This window comes from Tympanuchus pallidicinctus, unplaced genomic scaffold, assembly GCF_026119805.1.
Source record: "Tympanuchus pallidicinctus isolate F22 unplaced genomic scaffold, pur_lepc_1.0 scaffold1, whole genome shotgun sequence".
In the NCBI taxonomy this organism is placed as follows: domain Eukaryota; kingdom Metazoa; phylum Chordata; class Aves; order Galliformes; family Phasianidae; genus Tympanuchus; species Tympanuchus pallidicinctus.
Genome location: NW_026294618.1, coordinates 30,367,046 through 30,393,675, shown reverse-complemented (window position 1 = coordinate 30,393,675; position 26,630 = coordinate 30,367,046). Strand labels below are relative to the sequence as shown.

At 47.2% G+C, this 26,630-nt stretch overlaps 1 protein-coding gene across 1 annotated transcript; it reads right to left on the bottom strand.

Moving 5' to 3' along the window:
* Positions 1-1,349: 1,349 nt before the first annotated feature.
* Positions 1,350-26,422, bottom strand: LOC128084565 (maestro heat-like repeat-containing protein family member 2B). Its single transcript, XM_052691182.1, has 33 exons — positions 26,363-26,422; positions 14,224-14,275; positions 13,340-13,399; positions 12,363-12,484; positions 12,083-12,205; positions 11,778-11,943; positions 11,524-11,622; positions 11,210-11,361; positions 10,728-10,862; positions 10,445-10,537; positions 10,089-10,158; positions 9,860-9,973; positions 9,699-9,772; positions 9,246-9,365; positions 8,993-9,100; positions 8,644-8,803; positions 8,477-8,517; positions 8,157-8,298; positions 7,746-7,798; positions 7,445-7,552; positions 7,056-7,175; positions 6,749-6,871; positions 6,454-6,609; positions 6,117-6,233; positions 5,727-5,806; positions 5,198-5,333; positions 4,985-5,077; positions 4,499-4,594; positions 4,197-4,320; positions 3,882-3,991; positions 3,281-3,433; positions 2,887-3,041; positions 1,350-1,479 (listed from the first exon to the last, which is right to left on the bottom strand). Exons 1-33 carry the CDS (start codon positions 26,420-26,422, stop codon positions 1,350-1,352), a joined length of 3,645 nt encoding a protein of 1,214 aa, XP_052547142.1.
* Positions 26,423-26,630: the final 208 nt, after the last annotated feature.

Below are 26,630 nucleotides of genomic sequence, written 5' to 3'. Positions count from 1 at the left end.
TGAAAAAAAACATTCAACAAATTTAAGGGATTACATTTTAATAATGCTCCTCCATGCTGTACCATCAATCAAGCATTTTTATGTCCTGAAAATTAGAAAGGAAAAACAAAACACACAGAAAAACCATGAACTCTTTATTTGTAGTGTTATTTCCTTGCTAGTTTTTCTCCACATCCCTAGTATAAGCAGGTTCTAAAACAAGAAAGGATCAAAGACTGTAAACAGTTCCCTCTCATATAAGAGAAACATTGGAGGGGACTGTCACACAGTTAACTACTTTAATCTGTGCGCATGACAGGGGATGACTATGATATCGGAATGCAAGGTAACACAGTATCATACAATCTAATTGAAATTGAGACTAATAAATCAAATAAAGTAGGAGAGAGAGTTCCTGAGACTGAGTCAAACCTGAACAGCTTGGTATGGCTACAAAAGCACCCTCCAGCACCCACTGCAAGGCAGTAAGAGACCACCCAACCACGAAGGGCCACATCCCATGACTTCTGTGTACAGGGACAGGTACCTGGAACTGGAGCATTAACTTTAACTCCCAGTGCACTACATGATGTTACGATGTGGAATCCAAAAACCAAAAAACACAAAACCATGACAATTTTTTTGTGAGGCACTCAGCTCTGGGGTGGACATGTTCTGTGGCAAAGCAGGGAATCATCTCAGCAGGTGAGGGAGAGCCCCTGCCAGTGAGAAGCTGCCTAACTTGCACACCGTGCTACAGATGTAGGCTGAACTAATACATAATCAATTGTTTCCAGAAATTTGGATACACATTCATTAGATTTCAAGAACTCATTAGCATGCAGACTTTCCCCCTCATGCGTGCGCAGTGAGTCATGGGGGTCTCCTCCTGGTAGTCATGGGATGAAGAAACATAGTCTTCCTCATGAAGGCTCCTAGTCCACCTCACTGTAAACTTCTGACCCTGCGGGAGGATCACCCCCCAGTCCAGTTCCAGCCTGCCCTGAGGACATCTTATCAACTCCCTGCCACACAGCCTTGGGCTGCTCTCAAACTCTTATCTTTCTGTTCTCCACTCCCTCATTCTCTCAGTCCTGATGTCAGCATTCCCCATTCTTCTAACAACCTTTACATATCTGCTTCTGTAAACCACCTCTAACTGTCTCTATCCCCAGTTCCGTGAAGCCCTTGTTTCCTCTTTTACAGTGGGGCCCTTCTCTGATCCTTCAGAAGCGTGGTCTGGACGATTCAGTAGTGAGATGGACTGTGAACTGACTGAAGGAAAGAAGCCAGAGTCAGTGGGACAGAGTGAGTCAGGTTGGAGGCCTGTATCTAATGGAGTCCCTCAAGGGTCAGTAGTGGGACCAGTACTATTCACTATATTCATCAATGACTTGCATGAGGGAGTGCACTATTAGCAAGCTTGGTGAGGACACAAAACTGGGAGGAGTGGCTGACATGCTAGAAGGCTGAGCTGCCACCCAGCGAGGCCTAAACAGGCTGGAGAATTGGGAGAAATTTCATGAAATACAACAAGGGCAAGCATAGAGACTTGTATCTGGGTAAGAACAACCCCAGGTACCAGTATAGGTTCAGGAGTGACCTGCTGGAGAGCAGCGTAGAGGAAAGGGACCTGGGGGTCCTGTTGGACAGCAGGGTGACCATGAGCCAGCACTGTGCCCTTGAGGCCAAGGAGGTTCTTTTTTTTCACTCATCTGCTTTTTTCTTTTTTCTTCTCTTTTCTGTTTCTTCTCCTCCCCTCCCCTCCCCTCCCCTCCCTCTCCCTTCCTTTTTTTTTTTGTGCGTGTGTCTTCTTTTTTCCCTCCTGATTCACTGTAATTGCATTTTCTTTGTAAACTATGAAGTTATGAGTATGGGTCTCTAGATTGTAAAACTTATGTTTCACTACAACTGTTTCCTTCGTTTTCTTTCCCTTCTCCCTCCCCTCCTCTCCTTTCCCCTTCCCTCCACTCCTCTACCTCCCCTCCCCTCTCCTCCCCTCCTGTCATATCCCCTCCCTCCTTTTCTCCTTCTCCTTCTGTCATGGTTTTATGATTTTGGTCATCAGTATTCCACACCATAACATCATGTAATGCACTGGGGGTGGGGTTGGATATCTGCCGAATGTTCGTCCGACGGAGAAGAACTACATTTCCCCAGGAGGCTTTGCGGTCAGCAAGGAGATTTAACTCCGTGCAAGGTCACCTGATCCTTCTTCTTCGCCTGCGCTTCACCGTCTGCGCTTCGCCATCTGCACTTCGCCATCTATTCTTCTTCAGTCACTCAACTGGACTGCACTTCTCACCCCAGCATTGTGGTGAGGTCTATCTACCATCTAGACAGACTCCCTCTCTCTCTCTTTGTATTTTGATAATACTATATTTATTAAATCATTTTATTGTTCCACCTCAGATTATTGCTGTTGTTTTCAAGTATTTCTGGGGTCCCCTGTTTCCCCTTTCCCAGAGGGGTGGATACGCAGATCCCTCTGCCCTGCTGGTCACGGAACTGGGCCGAACCAGCCCGTAAACCGTTGACACCTTCTCTTTCTCCTCCTCCTCCTCCTCTTTCTCCTCCTCCTCCTCCTCCTCCTCCTCCTCTTCCTCTTCCTCCTCATCCTTCTCCTCCTCCTCCTCCTCCTCCTCCTCCTCCTCCTTCTCCTTTCCTTCTCTTCCCTCCCCTTCTCAGATTTGCTTTGCTTTGCTTCGCTTTCTTCTACCGCCTCCATCTTTGCAGACAAAACTCTCTGATTCTCCTCCATGTATCGCTAGAAAAAGGAAAGTGTCAAGTCATGACTGAGTAATTTTCACCTCAAAGAGACTTTGAGAGGAAAAAAGAAAAGCTGCTTCCTCCCAGGATCCCTCTGGCAGAGGCAAGCAGCAACAGCAAAGGCAGGAGTGCTGATACCTGTCGGTGGGCCCAAGCAACCGGGAGAAATTGTCAATCGCCACCTCCGTGTGACAGCGGGTGAGGATGACCACCGCCTGGCACACGAAGGGCATGAACATGCTCTGCTGTGTGCATGATGTGCAGCTCCGCAGGACGTAGAGGATCAGTGGCACCTGAAAGAAGAAGGGGAGAAAGAACAATTTGCAGGGAGTGACCATGGACGTTCAGCAGATGAGCAGTGCCTGCTCCCTTGACGTACTGCCAAAGCCTAAGACTAAATTTCACACCAGCAACCTTGTCCAAGCCCTGGCTCTGTGCTCAGACTGTGTTTCTTTAGCACAAGAGGCAAATGGCACAAGGCATAGCGCAACAGCAAGAAAAAATCCAAGACGTGTGGAAGAAAGTCTCTTACGTCTCGACAGATGTCCTTTCTGTACATCTGCAGAAAGGTGATCATCCACTGTCCAGCAGCACGCACACGCATTCCTTTGGCCTTTCGGAAGGTCTCCTTGATGGCCATCAAGAAGTCGATGGTGCGTTCCATGGGGAAGTTTCTGCACACCATCTGCAGACAAATGAGAAGGAAGAGATCCCATCACTGGTCTGCGGCAGGTCTTCAAAACATAAGCCAATCTTGAGGGCATTCTTAGTTCAGCGGCCTTCTGGTCACTCAGGCAGCAATCACAATGCTCCTGCTGTCCGTACCCTGCTACTTACACAGAAGGCGGTTGAGCCTTCTCTCAGCTTCTCCACCTATGGTGTTTGCTTATATGCAAAGCCTACCTCCCAGCAGCCACAATCACACACACACACAAGCACACATCATAGAGTCAGCTCCTCGCACTGGGCGCCTGAAGGACAGACATAGCTCAGAGCCTCCTGATACTTGCTGGAGAAGAGTGCTCTCAGGTTGACAGCTCATTCTGGAAATGGTGTGAGAGGCTGTGGGGAGCAGAAGGGCGTGCAGAAGCCTACACACTGAGATCCTACCACCCCACTTTGGGTCCACTTACCCTTGCGATTTTGGACGAGGCCCGGAGTTGACTGACTGTGCTGCAGGCGTGCAGCCCCTCACACAGGCTCCCAGGGTCTCCCATCTCGATTACTCTGTTGGTCACCTTGGCTGGAAAGAGCACAAGGAGAAAAGGGAAGTCGGTAATGCTTCTGGAAACAGAACTGCTTTCCAGGGAGAGAGACAGAGGGCAGGACGGGGACGAGAAGAGAGCTGCGCACGGTGCCTCTCTCTCCTGTCAACAGGGCCCAGCCCGTGGGCTTCTGCTAGTGCTGCAGAGGAGAGCAGAGGGCTGGTGCACACCCGCTCTACTTGCCTTGGATTCGGAGAAGGGAGCTCAGGCAGGTGACAGCCAATTGCCGGGAGGTGGGCATGGGGTCACACGTTAGAGGCGCCAGAAATCCCACCAGGGAGCCAAAGTGCTGGCAGGCATCTTCTCTCTGCAGGGAAGAGAGGCAGGAACAAAGCTGTAGGCAGCCCCAGCTCTCCCCAGCTTCTCCCACCGGTGCCTTCCCCACGTGGCGGGTGACACAGCACACACAGCAGGGGAAAGCTGGCCTTCCAGCTCAGGGGCAGTGGAGAGGGAGCAGGGGGCGTGCGGTGGGGCTCTTTACTCACTCGAAGCTCTTCACATACAGCCAGCAGCTGGGAGCAGACCTGCAGGGCCCTCCTGCGCTCCCACACATTGCCTGATGTCATTGGTCTCCTCAGGACCTGCAACAGAGCACCTGTCTCACTGCGGACGGCCTTTCTTTCCCTTCCTGCCATCCCTCTCTCTGTCCCTCCTTTCCCGGCACTTTCCCTCAGGGCCTGCCCTGTGCTCCACGCGGCCCCCTGCCTCACTGAGCACCAGCACTGCTGCCCCTGCTCTCTGCAGACGCTCCTGTCTCCTAAGCCAGCAGCTTTTCCTCAGCTGTGGCCTGCCAGGGGCTGGCTCCTGCCTTTCCCCCTGCACAGCCCATTTCTCTGCCCATTTCTGAGCTTGCAGTGAGCTGGCACGTCAGCAAGTGATTTCTCCCGCTCTGAACGTCCTCTCTGTCCCCAGATCTCTGTCCCCACTATCGACAGGCACTGTGTTTTCTCCCTTGCCCCACATGTACTCACATGGATTATGTTCTGGAAGAAGTCACGGGTGGGCTCTGTCTCAAGCAGGGCTGCCATCATCCGGCCCAGAGCTTTCAAAGATGTTTGCAGAAGCTGAAAGCAGAAGAGGGGATTGAGTGAGGTGTGGCATCACGGTTGCTGCCAGAGCATAGGCTGTGTGTGCTGAGGTAGGGTTCCCACCGAGAGGTGGCTCGGAAAGTTACAACAGCTTACCTGAAGGTACCGAGCTGCTTGCTGTGACTTCCTGATCTTCAGCATCATCTTTGCTGAAGGGTAAGTCACAATGCTCCTGCAGCACAGAGCCAACATTTCACACATGTCCTTTGCTTCTCCCGAGGGCTTCAGCTTGCTGACAGGAGGAAAAGGGGAAGAGAAAGCAGAAAGGGCCTTTACCGGTGCTCTCCAGACTGGTTCAGACAAAACCTGAGTTCCTCCTAATCGACAGCTGCAAAGCCAACACCCCCAGCCCATGCTGCTGAGCACTGTCTTCAGTTCCAGCAGTGCCTGCCTCCTCCCTGGCAGTAGTGAACCACCTCCCACTCTGAAGGGAAGGAGACCCCAGGTCTCTCTTCTCTTCCCTGCCAGGAGACAGGAGGACCAGGGCCTTTCTCCCTGCCCAGAACCGCAGCTCTGCTGGGCACAGCAGCCCAGCATCCTGTAGATGCGGCTCCTCACCCCCTCCAGGCCTTCAGGAGCTACCCACAAGGTCCTGCCTTACAATCCCAGAGGCTCCAGCCCTTACCTCAACTCCTCCAGGGCCAGAACCACCTTGAGGGGCACTGGGGAGACAGGGATGCCTGAGTGATACCTCTTCAGCAAGTCCTGCAAGTCCCAGAGAGATACAGTCAAAGTGGGCAAGGGGCACGCGAGAGCTCTTCCTCCCAGCCCAGTGACAGACACAACTGCCACACACCAGCCCCATCACTCCCACGTTTCCCACGGAGGCGTGGCAGGATGCAGCAGCTCCACAGCTGGTGGACCTAGACTGCTGCTCAGCCGCTGCCTGCCAGCACCAAAGGTCCCCACCAGCTGGAAATGTGTGGCTGAGGGAGACCTGTTTGCCTCCACGGAAGCAAGCCTCGTGTCACAGCCCAAAACTGCACTGCAGACAGCCCTGGCTCTAAGCACTCACCATCAGGATCTCCAGCAGCTTGCCCTTCAAGGACAGATTAAAGCAGTCACCCACAGCGTGGAAGGCAGAGCTGAAGTTGGTGATGCTCTGCACCAGCGCGAGCTTGTTCTGCAAGTCCTGAGGCCCAAGAGAGAAGAACATTCTTTGAACTGCAGGAAGGGACAAGGGATGCAAGGGGGACACGTGGGGGCAGCACTAAGGGAAGGGCTTGGATCTTCAGCTGGCCACAAACTGTTCCCCGTGGGGCCTTTGAAAGAGAAGACCCATCTCAGCATCCCTCCACATGGAAGGGCTGCAGCTGGGCACTCAGACACCCTGGCACGCTTTGAGCTCTCACCTGGCAGCTGCAGCTGTAGAGCAGCAGGATGTTGCCCACAATGTCTCCCTCCACATGGGCGAGCAGTTCTTCCTTGGAGGCACACAGTGCTAAGCTGCCATGGGCGAGCATGAGAGCGCTGCGTGTGGCGTGAGCTCTCGTGCTGTCCAGCTCCATCTGTGTGGGGAGAAACAAATGCCTTGAGACACTTGCCCAATGGCCCCAGTGCCCCACAGTGCACCTGAGCTCCCAAGGCAGGAGCTGCTGTGAACACAAGGCGGAAGAAAGCCAACATGGAAACCCCGTAATGCTTCACCTTCTTGTGCCTGGAAATCCTAGAATTTCGGCCCTTGCACAGCCTGGACGAAAACATGGTGAGCGTGTCCAAGACTGCACGGAAGTTGCTCTCAGCAGCATGGCTGAGAAGAGAGATCATTCCCTGCACAAAAGAACAAGGGGCAGTTGGTGCAGGTCTGAACCCACTGGTGCGGCCAGCCACGCTAGCCAGGCCCATCCTGGCCTGAGGGAAATGGCAGCAGTGAGGAGATGGAAAGGGCCAGAAGCCCTTTGTCCCAGGGACAGAGTGGGGACGCTCGCAGAAGCTGGAGGAGAGGAGAGCTCACCTGGGCCTCAGATGGTTCCTCTGCGTTTGCTTCCTGCAGGTGTTGCAGCAGTTTCTCTTGGATATGGAGGACTCCCTTACAAGCTCCCAGCACTGTCCCCAGAGCCTTGTACAGGAAGGACTGCATGGGAAGGGAAGGAAGAAGCTGAGATGTGGCAGCAGCCTGACCTGCTCAGACAGAGCCAGGTGGGAAGGACCCACACTCCCAGGGAATCGCTGAGAGCAGCTGCAGGGCTGAGCTTTAGCCAGCCCCCAGGCACTTGGCAGCAAAAGGCTCCCTGGGGGGCACGGGCTGGGGAAGCAGCCCGCGTGGGCAGAGCACCGCCTGCAGCTCCAGCCCCAGTTGGGCACCTGCGGCTGCACCGCTGGGGAGAGCTGGGGGGAACTCACCTTTTCTCCAGAGCTGCTGGGAGAGCTGCTCAGGTACCGGCTCAGCTCACAGCTCAGGCCCTTGGTCCAAGCCTCATCCTCCACCGTCTCCACTGACGCCCTCAGCAACTGTTGGAGAACAGGAGAAGCCAATGTTCCCTTGCCCTTTGTTTCTTCCCGCATTCCCAACTTGCTGCAGCCTTCTGGGGAGAGGTGTCTGGAAAAACAGTCCCCCTCCCAGCTCCCCCCGGTGTTTCTCCTGGAGGGGCTCCTTGAGGCAGGCAAGCCCTTCCCTGTACCGTGCCTCTTAGCAGTGCTGTACCTTTAGCAGTCGGCGCTCCCACGCTGCAGAATCTGGGAAGCTCTCTTCTTTCCCTGCACAGCAATAGGAAGCAAAAGAGCCTTGCTTGGGATCAAGCCACAGAAGAAGAGCTGCTGCAAACCTGCCTTGGCCCAGGCACTCGGCACTGCCAAGCTGGGACCTGCACCCCTCCCCCCCAGTGACCTGGCCCTCCTCACAAACACTGTCCCCGCAGGGACACAGAACTAACTGCTCCAAGACTGCTGTCTGAGGGGATGTGACATGCCCATCTGTGCCCTGGAATGGGCAGATTTCTGGGGGAAAACTCCCCGGGCCTCAGCATTGTCTCCCTGGAATGGCAACAGCAGCTGACCTGCATTTTCACTCCACCCCTTCTCTACCTCCACCTCTCCCTCTCCACCAGTACTTTACCTTGGACACACTGCAGCAGCAGGGGGATCTCTGCATCCCACATGGCCCCCAGTGCTCTGTGGATCCTGCTGTGGAGCTTTTGCATGAGCACTAAGGCAGCGGCTTGCAGTTCGCTGCCTGCAACAGGGCTCCCTGCCACCACCTGAGCGAGAGCAAGGAGAAGCAGGGTTACTGCTGCAGCAAGAGCGGCGGCGGCTTCCCCCGGGAGGGAAGCAGCTTGGCTCTGCCCTGATGGGCAAGGAGCAGCCAACAGCTTTGCCCATAGCCATGCTGCTGCTTCCTCGGGGCTTGTGGCACTGGCCTCTGGAGCATCTACTCACCAACAGGCGCACCAGCAGTGTCTGGGGAGTCAGCCATGGGCCTGCGGGGAGAAAGAAGTACTGAGTAAGACTCCGAGGCACGCCATGCCCTGCCACACACCCCTCCGCTGTCCCTTCTGGGTGCTGACACAGGTCAGCAGAGCTCACTGGGGGAGTTCTGCTCCTACCTCGAAACATGGAGCTGAGGAAATGGGGATCCAACTCTTCAATCTCCCGCCTTGTCAGTTCCTCTCTCTCAGCCAGTGCTTGGACACAGCGGGAGACCGGGATCAGCATGCCCGTGTATTGGGCTGGCACCACAAAGAGCAGCAGCCGCGGCCACAGGAGCTGTAGGGAACAAGGCATGTCAGCATTCCTGCCTACGCTCAGAGGTGAACGGGACTCTGTGAATTTCCTTGAGCCTTGTGTGCTGTGTCTTGTGAGCGCGTTGGAGGAGAGACCTGGGGCCTGGGGTGTTGGGACGAGGAACACGTGGTGCAAAGGCAAGGAGCAGCAGCAGGGCAGAATGTGACTTACTTTGGACATCCCTCTCACGGAGACATCCAGTGACCCCAGGATGTCCATGCACAGCTGTTGGAGAGCTCCTTCTTCCTGAGCTTCCTGGGCAGAAAGGTCTCCGGCTGCCTGCACAACAGTATTGTTGAAACAAGGGTTACTCTCAGTTCTCAGCAGCCTCTCAAGAAGTTCAGATGTTGCCCCACCGGTGCTTCTGTGCCAGCCTCTGAGCAGCACAGGTCTCCCAAAAGAAGATGCTGCCCACTGTCCTTACCCTTCTTCCTGTGGCGCGGCTGAACTCTCTGAAGATGTGCCCCACCACATCCCAAGCTGAGCAGCTCCGGGTGTCAGCACTGAGGAGATCCTTGATGAAATACAGAATGGCCCTCCGCACCTGCCAGGGGTCAATTGTGTTTGATTTTCCTGGTCAGAAGGCAAAGGGAAGCCACCTGCTCATCGGGACAGCCCTTTGGGCAGAGGCAGAGAAAACAAGAGCAGGGGAGAAGCCTTGGCTCCTGACGTGAGGGCCAGGCCTTAGCACCAGCGTGCTGTGTGCTTTCCATGCGCAGCACAGGGACCTGCCCGCTCCACTCCTCCTGCTCTCCCCACAGAAGCCATTGCGACCACGTGGTTAATGCCCCAGCACCTCCCTGGTCACCCCAGCCCTGCCCGTGTTGGCAGCAGCATCCCCACCCCAAAAGCACTTTCCAATCCCAAACCAGCTCACCCGGAGCCTGAGGTCGCTGCACAGACGCTGCACAGCCTCCGCAGCCAGGGGCAGCTTCTCTGTAACAACGGGCTCTGCAAGAGAAGCACAGAAGCGTGCGTGGAGGCACCACCCAGATGGCAAAAGGGATCCCTGGAAAAGACCCGATCCATGGTACTGACCATCAGAGCGAGCCAGAGCGCCGAGCAGACCCAGGGCTGCCACACATCCAGGCTCCCATTCATTCTCCAGCTGCGACTGAAGAAACAGGATGGTTTCCTCTGGACACATTCGGGCTGCAGGGAGGAAATCCCGCACTGTGTTAGCAAGCAACTCGTGCCCCTTCCTGAGGTCTGCGAGACAGCTTTTGGCCAGGGCACCGCCAAGCACCGCCAAAACTCCTCTCCTTACCCTGCAGCAGGATGCAGTGGGTCAGCTCTGCGCTATCAGCCTCGCTGTGCTGCTTGGTGTCGTCAGAGAGCTGTGGGAGCAAGGTCCATTTGAGAAAATCACAACAGCACTGAGGACGGAAAAGAAGCTGTGCTGCCCAGCTTTCCTCTTCCTTGGCACTCTTGGGAAGAGGACATGCAGACAAAACCCAGCCTGCCCCCCAGCATCCCTGGGGGGAGGCAAACACACGGCTCTGCAGCAGCCTTGGGCATGCAGGAGATAGGGCTGAGCAGCCGTCAGAGGCTCAGAGACTTGCAGTCCTCCTGAGACTTAGCCAAGGGGAAAACTGTGTGGGCACAAGGATAGGCTCCCCTTACCTGGTAGAACACAGCACTGGTGATGGCCAGAAACTTGTCCCTGGGGATGACACACTGAACTCCCTCTAAGACCTCCAGGAAGGTAGTGAGGCTCTGCAAGAGACCAGGAGAGGAAGGAAGGGCTGAAGCCACATCTAGCCACTTGGGAGCAGAAAAACTTTTCCCAATGGTTTGTCTGCTGGGAAAAGCTCCTGTGCAGGTGTTCTTGTTTGTCCCCCCCTCCCAGCAGCACCAAGAGAGTGCAGTAGACCATGTCTACACTGAGCCCTGCACAGCATCTCACCTTGGCCACCCTGCAGGTGTCTTGGATCTCCTGACATGGGTGCATGAGCCAGAGGAACTGCTCCCAGATGTGCAGCTCCTCTTGCAGGAGGACAGCCATCATGGAAGCCACAGCCCCAAGGACAGCCTGTTTGTCCTGGAGAGAGATGACAGAGGCCTAGCATCAAAGACTGAATGTCTGCCCTTCCTACAGAGAGGGCTTTCTCTTTTCTTTTCCCCTTCCCCATGCCCCTGTACCCAGCAGGAGATGGGCTCTCTCTGGAGGGCAGGGAGGTTTTCCCCACACCCTCATCCCCACCTCTCCCTGCCACAGTGCTGTGACATGCGGCTGCTTCCTGGCAGGGAGATCCAGCCCCGAGCACAGAGCCAGTTTGGGGCCCTTTGCACAGCCAGCCCACTCCTTCTCATCACCCCTCTGCTCTCAGCCTGCTGGGCACAGAAGGAGCTGCTGCCAGCCCGGCTTGGGAATGCAGCAGTGCTCACCTCTTCCTCCTTGCTGTCCTGCCAGTGCCTGACCACGGAGAAGAAGAGCTGGTGAAGATTCTCATAGATTCGCTCTTTCTCCACGGCACGCCAGGGGCATTGCTTTCCAGAGGACAAGTGAACCTTGATTCCATCTGACCATTGCTTCACAACTGAAAAACAAAACAGAACCAAAAAATAAATGAAGAATTAATTAATTTTGTAAAAAATCTAACCAAAAAATCAAAGACAAGGGAAAAGGCAGCTTGTGAGTCTGCAGCAGGGCGAGGTGCAAGGGCTGTCCCGATCCGCCCTGCTCTGGGGCCAACACTCACCAGCACAAGCGATGCGCAGCATCTGGCCGCTCCTCACCTGGTCCACCACACTGCGTAGGCTGGCCAGCGTCAGCCGCACAAAGGGGATGCACTGTGGAGCTGCAGAGGGGAAAGAGAGGGCCATGGTCAGAGCTCCAGCAGCGAGGGAGGAGGGGCTGCAGCCCTGCATCCCCCAGCTCAATGCAGATGACGCGCAGAGGGGAGAGACCGCTTTCCCCCATTGGCACAGACTTCAGGAGGCTGAGGGGCTCTACCGTAGGTGCTGAACAGTTTGCTCAAGGTGATGAGCACCAACTCCTTGGTCATCTCCCCCGCAGCCTTGAGGTGGCCCTGGAGCTCGGCCATCACCAAGCTGAAGTGCGTCCTGGCCAGAGCCACCAGGACATTGCTGGCAGCCAACCTCACGTTGTCTGTCACGTCCTGAAAAAGAGTCACTGGTGACACGCGGCACAGGACACCTCCTAAGGCCTTCCCTCGGCAGGGCGAAGCCACCGCCGTCCGCCAGCAGAATAGCAGCGCAGGCAGGCAGCTCCCTTTGCCTTTGGCAGTGACCCCTCACCTGGGCAGCCGTCAGGTCCTGGGACACCTCTGCCAGCAGCCTGTTCACCAGTCCGCATGGCAGGCGGCTGTCATCTCCACACAGGACGCTCTCCAGCTCACGGTACACCTGCGCTCGGACACCCTGGGGACAGGGACCAATCATGCTGGCTTCGCCCTTGTTCCCAGGGAGCAGCCCGCTGCCACCCATCGCTATGCGGGTGTGCTGCCGGGGCCTGGCACCCAAGGGACCGTGGCACTGGGCCAGGGCAAGGATTGATGGTCGCACGTCCCCAGCTCACCTCCTGGTCTTGCAGGCGCTGCAGCAGCAAAGTCGCGGCACAGGCAGGGACAGGACTTGACACCCTGCCGCTCTCCCTGCGACGCGTCCGTCTGGGCACGCAGCCCACACAGGCAAAGAGACCTGGAAGGAAAGAGCAGAGCAGCTGCCGCTGGTGTTGCTTGGAGCCAGGGCCGAGCATCTGGCCAGCTCTGGCAGGAGCGTTCCTCCAGCCCCACAGCACAGGTGGGCTGCACTGGCACATGTTTGGTTGGTGGGGAGAGGGGAGAAAGCCTTCCCCTTGCTGGGGTCCTGGGGAAACCATGCCAGGCAGCTGCACTCAGCAGAGCAAGGACAGTGCTGCTGGCACGTCCTGAACCGGCACTGCAGGCACACATGTGCTCGGGCAGCGTCACGGTGTCCAAGAGGTGGAGGGAGCTCACCTCGAAGGGCTCTCAGCCGCTCCATCATTGCAGGATATCTCCAGATAGGCACAACGCTCTCTCTGGTCCGCTTCCCGCACGTCCCACAAGAGACTGAGCCACCGCTCCCACCACAGGGGTGTGAGAACCAACAACTGTGACATCACACTGCGAAATGTCATCTCACAGAGAATGACACGCCCTGGGCTGGGGACCAGACAGCATGCAGGGCAAGCTTGCAGGCCTCAAAACACAGGAAAAACACAGCATGTTTGTCATGCAGTTAACTAGATTAATCTATGCCCGTGGCAAGGGGGCAGTAGGCCCCGGCCCCCACCCCCAGCCCCACAAAATGGGAAGGAAAGGGGAAAAGGGATAGGGAGATGGGAGCTGGGCTCAAGGAAGGAAAAAAAAACAAAAACAACAGCAGCAACAATCTATGGAGGAAAACTTATCTTACTAACTACGATATCGGGACGCAAGATAACACAATATCATACAATCTAATTGAAATTGAGACTAATAAATCAAATAAAGTTGGAGAGAGAGAGAGAGAGTTCCTGAGACCGAGTCAAACCTGAAAAGCTTAGTAGAGCTAGGAAAGCCACACCCACCTTATCTCTCTTGAATACTTTGTCTGCACCATTACATCCAGCTTCTTACTGAATATGGATTTTTGCTGCTTAGAAAACTTTCTCCCAGGTGCAAGCATCATAAATAATAGCCTTACAGTACAGAGACACTCTGAAAAAAAAAAAGAAAATGCAGTTTGACTGGTCACAAATGCAAAACCAAAGCTGTGAAAGGCAACAGCTGTTAACGTCCGCAAGAGAAGACAAATCATTGTACACTGCCTAGAGTAGAATCCCTCTAAATTATCCGAGAAAGACTGCAAATGCTAGTTCAACATACGAATAACCAGCATGTCCAGAATAAATGAAATAGGCATGGAATCTGACACATATTAAATAAAACAAGGACTAGTGTGGCAAACAAGATGTTGCATTTGGATTAAGATAATGGTTTTAGAGTAAAGGCTCTTCAGAGCAAAATTGTACTCTTTGTCTCTAGGGCCCAAATTCATCTTGCTATTGGGAAACTGAGTGATTTCTCTCATCTAAGCATCAAGGGTAAGATTCAGCTCAAGATTTACTTACTCAGAAGGGACTGATAAAGCCTTTCTTGTCCCTCACTTTCCAAATCTATTCTCTACTTCCGTTGCAACTCCAGCATCAATGTGGTATTGCACTGGTGATCCATGTGCTACAAGGCAAAGGAGTACAGCCCTATTGCAGAGTGTGAAATTACAAGCTGTAACTACAGTGAGGTGGCATAGATCCAGTGTCTTCAGATCTTTGACGTTTTTCCACATCAGGAGGCAGTCTGTCCCAGTCACGTGGCTTCAATCCATTGCAGCCAGCACCTTCACCATGCCCTTAGTAGGTCTGTCAAATCTCATACTGAGCTCTGCTGAGAAGATGACCTGTTCTCCCATTTGCATCTGCTTTGGGTGCTGTAAGAAAAGAGTATAATCAAAACATTAAACATTTGTTAATTTGAAACATCTTCACAGAAGTTACAGACAAAAACAATTCTTTTTATCGTTGTGGATGAGAGGAACATATGCAGGCTTTTTGTCTATGCAGTAAGATTGTAAATAATTCTTAAGAATTCTTAATTCTTAATTCTTTGTTAACTAGCAATTACTTAGTCTTCATGCCAGAAAATGTGATGATTTTCTTAAAAGATGTTTTTTATTGCCTGTAGGCAATAAAAATAGAGAAATTTTTAGAAGTGTTTTCTAGGTAGTATTGTCATTATCTTTCTGGATACTCTTCTCTTATGTGTTATCTCATCTGAATATACTGGCAATCACTTTTGTTTATTATTACTCCATATAATTTAATTTTCAATTTGATTTTTGGAACTTAGCCACCCTTTGTATCTGAGAAAGTCATTTTTTATTATCCCATTACAGATCTTTTTGAACAGCTTCTATCTGCAAAAAAAAAAAAAAAAAAAAAAAAAAATCTGATCAACAAAAGCACATAAGAAACTAATTTCTAATACTTATCATTTCTTTTTTTTCTACATTAACTTATTTCTAATGATGTAAGGAGGGATCTAGGGAACTACAGGCATGTTAACTTGACCTCGGTTTCAAGGAAGGCCGTGGAACAGATCATCTTGAATGAGACCTTACGGCATGTGCGGGACAACTGGGAGATCAGGTCCAGCCATCGCGGCTTCATGAAAGACGGGTCCTGCTTAACCAACCCGATACTCTTCTATGAGCAAGTGACCCATTCAGTGCATGAGGGAAATGCTGTTGACACAGTCTGCCTAGACTTTAGCAAAGCCTTTGACACTGTCTCCCACAGTATTCTCCTGGGGAAGCTGGCAGCCTGTGGCTTGGACAGGTACACTGCTGGGTGAGGAACTGCCTAGCAGGCCAGGCCCAGAGGGTGGTGGTGAGTGGAGTCAAATCCAGCTGGTGACTGATTACGAGTGGTGTTCCCCAGGGGTCGGTGCTGGGGCCTGTCCTCTTCAATATCTTTATTGATGACCTGGATGAGCAGATTGAGTGTACCCTCAGTAAGTTTGCAGATGACACCAAGTTGGGAGGACATGTCCATCTGCCTGGGGATGGGAAGGCCCTACAGAGGGATCTGGACAGGCTGGATCACCACGCTGAGGCCAATGGGATGAAGTTCAACAAAATCAAGTGTCAGATCTTGCATTTTGGCCAAACAAACAAACAGACAGACAGACAGACAGACAGACAAACAAAAAATCCCAGGCAATGCTCTAGGCTTCTTGGGACAGCGTAGCTGGAAGACTCTGTGGAAGAAATGGATCTGGGTATACTGATCGATGATCAGCCAGACATGATCCAGCAGTGTGCTCAGGTGGCCAAGAAGGCCAACAGCATCCTGGCTTGTATAAGAAATAGTGTTGCCAGCAGGAGCAGTGAGGGATCTGCCTTCTGTACTCAGCACTAGCGAGGCTGCACCTGGAGCACTGTGTTCAGTTTTGGGCTTCTCGTTACAAGAAAGACATCAAGGCCCTGGAGTGTGTCCAGAGAAGGGCAACGAACCTGGTGGGGGGTCTGGAGCACAAGTCGTATGAGGAGCTGCTGAGGGAACCGGGATTGTTTAGTGTGCAGAACTCTCAGGGGAGACATTAGCGCTCTCTACAGCTACCTGATTATGAGATGGCTTTGTTTCCAACAGGTGTTTTCACGTCCAGGAATGTATTAATTCTTCTTATACATTTCTCATTAGCTATTACTAGTAGGAAATTTTTACTAGTAAGGAATACTTGAGATGACTACTAAACAGCTGGTTATTATAGAAGTAAGAAAATGTAATTACACTTTCAGTTGCACTGCACACACAATGCAATTCAATCATCACATATATAGAAACAATGATTTCAACATACAAAACAACCCAATATGAAAAATCTTTCATTTGTAAACTCATCCTTCCTCGGCTTAGAAAGCCAATATAAATAAAATTTTAAGTTTTCTTCCATCTAACACACACCAGAGGGAGAAAGGAAAAGGGAAATAAAAGCATATTTATCATTATATTATATTATATTTATTATAAAAGCAGGCATTCTTTCTTGGATCCCAGAACTGTTTGAGAGGACGCTGACCCTCAAGCCCTCAGCTAACTATCCTAGCTGAGGTATGATAACTGATCATTAGAGCAGTCCTAAATCCATGTCAGCACGTGGTGAAACAGATTTTATAAGGAAAAGCCTGTCAGATGGCAGAATATTTATTTGCATCTCTTCTCTCACCAGCTGAAGTTCTAGCTCTTTCTAGAGCTAGAAGAATTTGCTGTAAAATAACTATCGTATAGCTTTCCCTTGAGGTAGTTGCAAGATTTTTCATATTTGACTCCTACAGTAACTTTGCATAATTCCTGGAGAACTTGAAACACCTATCCAAAAGCTTCACCATCCCATTTGGCAACACAATATAGGTTGTTTCTGCAAGATCTAGCTTTCTTAGAGCATCAGAAAGACTCTGAAATGCACTTTTTCTTCAATATCTGCTCCAGGGAACCTTCTTTTCTTCAGAAAGACTTGCTTCCTTTTTGGCTAGTCACTAGTAAAGTTGGATTTCTTCTTGTTTGAAAGTTCTGGATAACTTTCACATGTAAGAATGCATGAATCTTACGTAGGTTTATTCCCTTTCTGTAATATGTACTTTCACAGGGAATTCAATGGGTTTTCATAGAGTCACAGAATCATAGAATCACAAGGTTGGAAATGACCCATAAGATCATCTAGTCCAACCATCTTCTCATTACCATTGCTACCACAAGCATTAAACCATATGTCATAACTCCTCATCCAGATGCCTCCTGAACACTGCCAGAGACTGTGAGCAGTGACTCCCTGCTCCTGCTGGCTACACTATTTTTAATGCAGGCCAGGATGCCGTTGGCCCTCTTGGCCACCTGGGCACACTGTCGGCTCATGTTCAGCCGAGCATCAACCAACTTGACTAGGCAGTCTATAAAAGACCCCCACCAAGATGTCACCCCTACAGGCCTTCCCCCTGATCCCTATCCATAGACACTCAACTCTGTCATTCCCAACCCCAAGCTCTTCAACATCAAAATAGTCTTTCATATAAAGGGCCACACCCCCACCCTTCTTTCCTTGTCTATCCCTTCTGAGGAGCTTTCTGAGTTTTCTCTCAACGCTACTCTTTACATAAATCAGTGAAATCCAATGAAATTAACACTCTCTCTCTCCCTTTTTTTTTTTTTTTTCCCTAAAACCAAAGTGCTATTGTATATTAAGAAGTTTGTGAATAGGTCCATAGGAACTATAGAAACTATTCACAACAAATTCTCAAGGACACAGGTGTGGCAGAGAAAGGTGTGACAAGAGAAAGGCCAGGGTAATGTTCAACATTCATGAAAAAATTCAAGTTCATTATTAACAAGCTTACACCAAAAGACAAATTTACATTAAGAAGGGAGGGAAAATCAGAAAGAATTGACAAGACTTCAGCTGAAATATTTGCAAGTTGCACTCAAGCAGAGAACATGCAGGCAAGGTCAATTAGTCTCAGTAAAAAAAGTTATAACTACTGACTAGAAAATTCTTCTAAAACATGTCCTGAGAAACATGCACACAGAAAAAGTTTGGAAAATGCAAACTGTATTCATTAAAAAAAAAAAGCAAAAAAATCAGTAGCCATTTTTAAGTGAGTTCAATCACAATGAACATCACAGAAGAAGGAATATAAATCTCCATAAAGTTCATAACAAGGATCTTTTGTAGACATAGGTTAAATGCAAACTTAACACAATATTGTAAACAATTCATCTAGACTCCTTTACAAGAACAGAGAAGCTGAAATCATTCTATGAAGGAAATATATTAGCAGTAAAGAACATATTGTTGCTCAGTGTCAAGATGTGTTCACCGTACGTGGTTATTTTAGTCTGCAATGTTACTCTCGCTCCATTTTCCCATAATTTTCTCTTTTTCCTGTTCTTAGTTACACGAGAATTTCTTTAGACTACAGAATTCCTAAAATGAAAAAGATTTGCTCCTTCTATTAACTGTTATTTCCAGTGTCAGAATATGAGACAATGAGCTTCCTATTCCATGGCAATCTTGCCCACAGCTGGGATGATGGAACTCAGTCTTTAAGGACACTTCCGATCCAAGACATTGTATGATTCTACAGTTCTATCGTTCTGTGAACCTATGGTTTTGTGATTTTATGATTCTATTATTTCAATACATGTATGTAATTCAGTACAAAAAATATATATATAAAAGTTAAGGCAACATAAACAGAAATTGTAATACACCCTCCTGAAGAAAAGCAGAAATTTCTTAGCTCCCTTTACCAACCTCTCTTTTTTAAAATTATTTTTATTTTTTTTCTGGTAGTCCAGAATCTTCCATGATATCTTCATCTTTCTTTCTTCACTAATGCATGTATACCTCCCTATTTCCTGATCCTTTCCCAGTCCTACATCTTATCTTACAAGTTTCAAATAATTATAGTATACAAACTGTTCATTTTCTTTTTCTCCTTTTGCAAATAATCCTATATCTCAAACTCCAATAATAATGACAAAAATTTACTCACAAATTTCTCAGCAATAGGAAAGATCAGCTCAGGAAGTCATATAAATGTAGAATACACAAGTTCAGTCCTTTGAGAAAAAAATGAGGGGGGCAGAAAGTGTTTTTTAAGGGACATTGAGTTAAAAAACTAATGTGCTGCTAAGGACTTCATGTTCTTTATGTCTGTATTCTGGCAGTCTTACTTCGCAATACCTAAAGAGAAAAAGTGCAAGTTATTTCTTCTGCATTGCTTAAAGCCTCTCCAACATACACATTCTGGAAAGATTTGCACAGTTAATCTCTTTGTTCAGATCTTCCTAGCTTTGTCTGTACACTGTGTTTGTTAAATTTCTGATGTGGACAACAATTCTAACTACATATACTCAGGCAGAAATGTTTTCATTCACTCCTTTTCTTGCTGAGTATCTTCTGTGCTGCTTTTTTTCAATAACTATTCTCTTCAGCTTTGGATGATGATGCTTTTATTTACTCTACTGACATCCCTTCTCTTGAGAAAAAAAAAAAAAAAAAATTGAAAACTTGAAACTACTACTCATTTTATGCCTAGCGAGGGAACACTGGCCCAACTGAAGTCAACAGAACAAGACTTTTGCTGGCTGGCATCAACATCAGGATTCCAACTGTATTTCAAGAAGGAGCATGAGACATTTGCTACCATGTTCTTAGAACACTGCCAGGAGCACAGTGTCAGAAACATTGCAAATCAACAAAACCTTCTCTTCCTGTATGGTACAAAAGCAGATACTATTCTTATTGATGTATTTGATAAACATATTTCTAATATAGATTGATATATTTTCACATCCAAAATTATACTTGTAATAAAATTTAGACATGCTTTTATATTCACAGTCTATATAAACTTATTTTTAAATGTGCATTTATGAATCCACTGAGAAAAAAATAGACTTGTAATGGGACATACTTACCTAAATAATGTTTTTATTTATACAAAGCTGTTCATCTCACAATTTATTTTTTTCCTTTCTTATATATTGATTGTACTGAGTAATGGTGTTTTCAGTTGTTATTGATGTAAAAATAAATCTAGCAGTACTAAAAATAGTATTGGAAGGTGATACAAGTAACAACATTACCAGATGAGTACTAGTAAATCTAAAGGAAGAGCAAACTACTATCCTTTCATCTTCTAAGGCATAAAAACTGTTTCCTACTAGTACTTAACAGGAATTGTTAAATGGTGATGGGTTCTCTCAGAATTCCTTTCCCTTGAAAAAGACCTGTTGAGGAAACATTTAGATGTTGCACTGAGGGATGTGGTTTACTGGGAAATATTGGTGGTAAGTGGACTGTTACACTAGATGATCTTAGAGGTCCTTTCCATTCTTGGTAATTCTATGAATAGATTCTCTGATTCTTGTGAATAGCACACTAGGCTAGAAAAGTCATCCTCTGTGCTTTATGTGCTGCAGCTCTTTTAAAAGAAGAAAGGTTGAAGACATCAGAAGAAGCATGTTTCTTCTGTAAACTCAGACTGTGATTTCTACTATTCTGGCAAGTTAAAGAACTAAAATAGCATTAATCAGCTGGCCACTTGGCATACCAAGTAGGGTAACTCACAGTAAATTGTTGAGTTTTGGAAATCTGAGCCTCCTGGGTTGTCCTAGAGATGAGATAAAGTATCTGGCAAGATACTAGAGTGACCACCAGGACAGCTTAGAAGACCACTTGTTTCTACCAAAGCCCCACAAGAACAGACACATTCCTTCATCTGTGATTTCTGGCATAAGAACTTCCTCAAAAAAATAGTTGACTGAAGCTGGAATTTAGAGCTAAAAGTTAAAAATCAGTATTTAGAAAGTGAAGAGGCATATGTGCAAGTCAACATTAGAGCTCTGCAGTTTTAAAGTTGTTGCAAAAATTACTGTTCTGCCAGAATTCATATTTCTTTAAAAGTGAATACTTGAATGCTGACCAAAACGTCAGAAAACAGATAATTTCATTGCCTTCAAGTTATAAGCACAAGTGCTTCCTAAGCAGTGTTTCTGTATACATATGTATTAATGCACTATAAGATATGATGTAATTACTGAAAAATAATAAATTTCTAATAAAATTATTTTCTCTTATCTATTTTATATTTTCACATTCATGTTTACCTCTTCTCGTGCCCAATGGAAAGTCTTTGATGCTGCCACTGTCGTTATACCCCAAAGTTTTTGCTGAAAAGAATTAAAAAGTGAAAAAACCTTTCGCTTGTTTTGAACAAAAATTCTAAACATGAATTCCTATCCCTTTTGCATTCCTTGGCAAGCGAGATGCTACAAAAAAAGTAATTTGGGAAAATAAATGAATGAAAATAAAGCATTGTCAGCTCCTGTTGGCTTAAGACCTAGAAGAACTTAATGATTCCCTTTGTATTCAGTTGATTTAAAAAGTTTAGAGAAACTCATCATTCACTTCCATTATACTTTCAAGTTTCTTTTTCATTCTTTAGGCTGTGGAAAAAAGCTGGAAGACACATTAAGTCGAAAGATAAATAAACGAGCATACTCCTCAGATGCATTACTATTGTTTAAAATGATACCTTTAAAGGTAATCGGTTACGTGGGTTTTGAATGCTCAAAGGAGATTCGCTTTGAAAGTCTGCAGCCCTCAGCTTCAAAGGACAAATTCAGAAGGACTAAACAGTCTCATTTTTTCAAAGGTTTCATGGAAGAAAAAAAATAGTAGTCCTACTTTCATAAGGCAAAAAGACCTCAATTGCAACTGTTACCTGGCTTTCTTTCTAATGCATGAATTACACCGAAGACATGCAGACTTAGCCTTGAGAGCTCCACGGCTAGACTTCAAAATTGAAAAGCAGAACAAAAGCTTGCAAGAAGGAGCAGGTTAATTGAGAGAAAGGTAACACAGCGGGAAATGCCATCTGCTCTCCCGAGGATACAAGCTCTCTGGCTGCTGCTCTCTGTCCCCCACATGCCAATGCAGCACAACCTCAGCACACCCTCATGGACACCCTTAGTAAAGCAGCTGTTTTCCAAGGTAGGAGCTTAATCAAAAGAATGACTAATGTCCAGTCTCTTCTGGAAGACAATCAAAAAGCACAACTAATTATATACTTACTAGACATACTTAGAAGTTTGTGAGCAACTCATCCAAGTAAGGTGAATCTAATCATCCTTCAAGCTGAAAGCCCTTCCTTCATTGTGTTACAATGATATCTTGTTCCCAGAAGTTACTTTAACATTAAATGTACCTTACTCCAGAAACAAATATTTGTAGCTTTGTGCTGTCATTTCAACCAGTTGGACTGGAAGGGTTTTTTAACACTTTGTTTAAATCTATTCTTCTATGATTGACATTCTCAAGTGTGTAAATAATAGAAGAACTTATTTGCCCAAGATTTTAGTGATTTTCAGTGCTGATAACCAACTTCTCATTACTACCTCGTTTTCAGCTATCACTATGGATTTTCTGCCATCTATCCAAAGTATTTGTACCACTGAAAATTCCCTTTAATATCAAGTACTAATTTTCCTCTTACTTAGTCTGCATAAACATAAATACAACTTTATTCATTCAAATGAATAAATTCATAGATTGTTGTACTCCAAGAGAAAATTTGATTCATTTAACATAGATTCAGACCTAATGGTCAATACTTAATTTACTCTATATTTATTGCATGTTAGAGGAATCATGTTAAAGTGACCTTTTTTTCAGACTATATCTCATAAATATTCATTAGCATACTATCAATCATATTTCATTTTCTCATAGTTATTTTAAAGCAATATCCTTTCCTTGAAAGACATAGATTTTAAATTCGAGGTTTATGAATTATTGACTGCATAATGGAACTTAGATTTCCTTCTCTAGATTATGTATTAGCAGTGCTTAAGTCATAGCTATGTACACTACACAGGGATCACCTTTTTATAAAAAGAATAAGAAATAACTAAGTACTAAACTAGTATATTTAGAGACCGTTAAATGAATTTTTTAAGGAAGAAGAAAAAAAAAGTGCACAACAAAAAGCACACAATCTATTGAAAAAACCCAGTACTACTGACTTTCAAAAAAATATTTAACTGGTTTCAAGCTAAAGTAGAATGAATTTTCTCTTCTGAGTTATCAAAGTGACCTTGACTTAACCTTAATAATTTTTCTCATTTTCAGTCATGAAGAATGCAGTTTTTCCATACCGTTGCCAAGTTGTGGTGATTTTCTGGGCAATAGCCAGTACTTTAAAACAGTTATATTATACTGACTTAGAGTGTATTTTTCATTGCTGAATTCTCAACTCCTCTTCATGAGATTCACTATAGTAGTTTCACTGCTAGAATACAGCATAAGAGTTACAAAGAATAAAATGTCTGAATATATACTCCAAGTGCGAGGAGAGGAGAGGAGAGGAGAGGAGAGGAGAGGAGAGGAGAGGAGAGGAGAGGAGAGGAGAGGAGAGGAGAGGAGAGGAGAGGAGAGGAGAGGAGAGGAGAGGAGAGGAGAGGAGAGGAGAGGAGAGGAGAGGAGAGGAGAGGAGAGGAGAGGAGAGGAGAGGAGAGGAGAGGAGAGGAGAGGAGATCATGTAGTCCAATTGCCCGACCTTTTCAGGAATAACTAAAGTCAAAGTGTATTATTGAGAGTTTTATCTAAATTCCTCTTGAGCACTGACGGGTATGGGGCATTAACCACCTCTCTATTATTTATCTATATCTTTTTTTTTTTTTTTTTTTTTTTGACATGGGCTTTCAGTTCATACCTCTCAATTCCTGTCAGATAACTGAATGTTTCTTGCAATGTTCTTTTCCACCACTTCAGAGGATCTCAAGATTCAGGGGAGGTGGACAGGGGAAAGCAGGGTTCTAAGTCTACAGCTAAGCAGTCTAGCTGTACATCTACCATCACTTCGCAAAATTTTTCCAGATTTTACCACTCTTCTCCAAAGTGGAGCTTGCAAACTAGCCATATGAAAGATTTTTTTTTCCATAGTTTGGTTGGGACAACCAACTTCACCCTTGTAAGACATAAGATCCTTTTTCTGAATGCTGTTAAGTTTTTTTTAAACATCTCTCTTGCACTAATTCAGGGAATCACAGACTGGCTGGCAATGCCATGATCTCTTTTCAGATGCCTCCATAATGCCAATGTTTTGGTGGAACAATGTGATTTAAAATAATGAAAAAAAACATTCAACAATTTTAAGGGATTACATTTTAATAATGCTCCTCCATGCTGTACCATCAATCAAGCATTTTTATGTCCTGAAAATTAGAAAGAAAAAACAAAACACACAGAAAAACCATGAACTCTTTATTTGTAGTGTTATTTCCTTGCTAGTTCTTCTCCACATCCCTAGTATAAGCAGGTTCTAAAACAAGAAAGGATCAAAGACTGTAAACAGTTCCCTCTCATATAAGAGAAACATTGGAGGGGACTGTCACACAGTTAACTGCTTTAATCCGTGCGCATGACAGGGGCCCTCACAGACCCACAAAATGGGAAGGAAAAGGGAAAAGGGATACAGAGATTATGCTGGGCTCAAGGAAGAAAAAACAAAACAAAACAAAACAAAACAAAAAACAGCAGCAATGATCTATGGTGGAAACTAACTAACTTTACTAACTATGATATCGGAATGCAAGGTAACACAGTATCATACAATCTAATTGAAATTGAGACTAATAAATCAAATAAAGTAGGAGAGAGAGTTCCTGAGACTGAGTCAAACCTGAACAGCTTGGTATGGCTACAAAAGCACCCTCCAGCACCCACTGCAAGGCAGTAAGAGACCACCCAACCACAAAGGGCCACATCCCATGACTTCTGTGTACAGGGACAGGTACCTGGAACTGGAGCATTAACTTTAACTCCCAGTGCACTACATGATGTTACGATGTGGAATCCAAAAACCAAAAAACACAAAACCATGACAATTTTTTTGTGAGGCACTCAGCTCTGGGGTGGACATGTTCTGTGGCAAAGCAGGGAATCATCTCAGCAGGTGAGGGAGAGCCCCTGCCAGTGAGAAGCTGCTTAACTTGCACACCGTGCTACAGATGTAGGCTGAACTAATACATAATCAATTGTTTCCAGGAATTTGGATACACATTCATTAGATTTCAAGAACTCATTAGCATGCAGACCTTCCCCCTCATGCGTGCGCAGTGAGTCATGGGGGTCTCCTCCTGGTAGTCATGGGATGAAGAAACATAGTCTTCCTCATGAAGGCTCCTAGTCCACCTCACTGTAAACTTCTGACCCTGCGGGAGGATCACCCCCCAGTCCAGTTCCAGCCTGCCCTGAGGACATCTTATCAACTCCCTGCCACACAGCCTTGGGCTGCTCTCAAACTCTTATCTTTCTGTTCTCCACTCCCTCATTCTCTCAGTCCTGATGTCAGCATTCCCCATTCTTCTAACAACCTTTACATATCTGCTTCTGTAAACCACCTCTAACTGTCTCTATCCCCAGTTCCGTGAAGCCCTTGTTTCCTCTTTTACAGTGGGGCCCTTCTCTGATCCTTCAGAAGCGTGGTCTGGACGATTCAGTAGTGAGATGGACTGTGAACTGACTGAAGGAAAGAAGCCAGAGTCAGTGGGACAGAGTGAGTCAGGTTGGAGGCCTGTATCTAATGGAGTCCCTCAAGGGTCAGTAGTGGGACCAGTACTATTCACTATATTCATCAATGACTTGCATGAGGGAGTGCACTATTAGCAAGCTTGGTGAGGACACAAAACTGGGAGGAGTGGCTGACATGCTAGAAGGCTGAGCTGCCACCCAGCGAGGCCTAAACAGGCTGGAGAATTGGGAGAAATTTCATGAAATACAACAAGGGCAAGCATAGAGACTTGTATCTGGGTAAGAACAACCCCAGGTACCAGTATAGGTTCAGGAGTGACCTGCTGGAGAGCAGCGTAGAGGAAAGGGACCTGGGGGTCCTGTTGGACAGCAGGGTGACCATGAGCCAGCACTGTGCCCTTGAGGCCAAGGAGGTTCTTTTTTTTCACTCATCTGCTTTTTTCTTTTTTCTTCTCTTTTCTGTTTCTTCTCCTCCCCTCCCCTCCCCTCCCCTCCCTCTCCCTTCCTTTTTTTTTTTGTGCGTGTGTCTTCTTTTTTCCCTCCTGATTCACTGTAATTGCATTTTCTTTGTAAACTATGAAGTTATGAGTATGGGTCTCTAGATTGTAAAACTTATGTTTCACTACAACTGTTTCCTTCGTTTTCTTTCCCTTCTCCCTCCCCTCCTCTCCTTTCCCCTTCCCTCCACTCCTCTACCTCCCCTCCCCTCTCCTCCCCTCCTGTCATATCCCCTCCCTCCTTTTCTCCTTCTCCTTCTGTCATGGTTTTATGATTTTGGTCATCAGTATTCCACACCATAACATCATGTAATGCACTGGGGGTGGGGTTGGATATCTGCCGAATGTTCGTCCGACGGAGAAGAACTACATTTCCCCAGGAGGCTTTGCGGTCAGCAAGGAGATTTAACTCCGTGCAAGGTCACCTGATCCTTCTTCTTCGCCTGCGCTTCACCGTCTGCGCTTCGCCATCTGCACTTCGCCATCTATTCTTCTTCAGTCACTCAACTGGACTGCACTTCTCACCCCAGCATTGTGGTGAGGTCTATCTACCATCTAGACAGACTCCCTCTCTCTCTCTTTGTATTTTGATAATACTATATTTATTAAATCATTTTATTGTTCCACCTCAGATTATTGCTGTTGTTTTCAAGTATTTCTGGGGTCCCCTGTTTCCCCTTTCCCAGAGGGGTG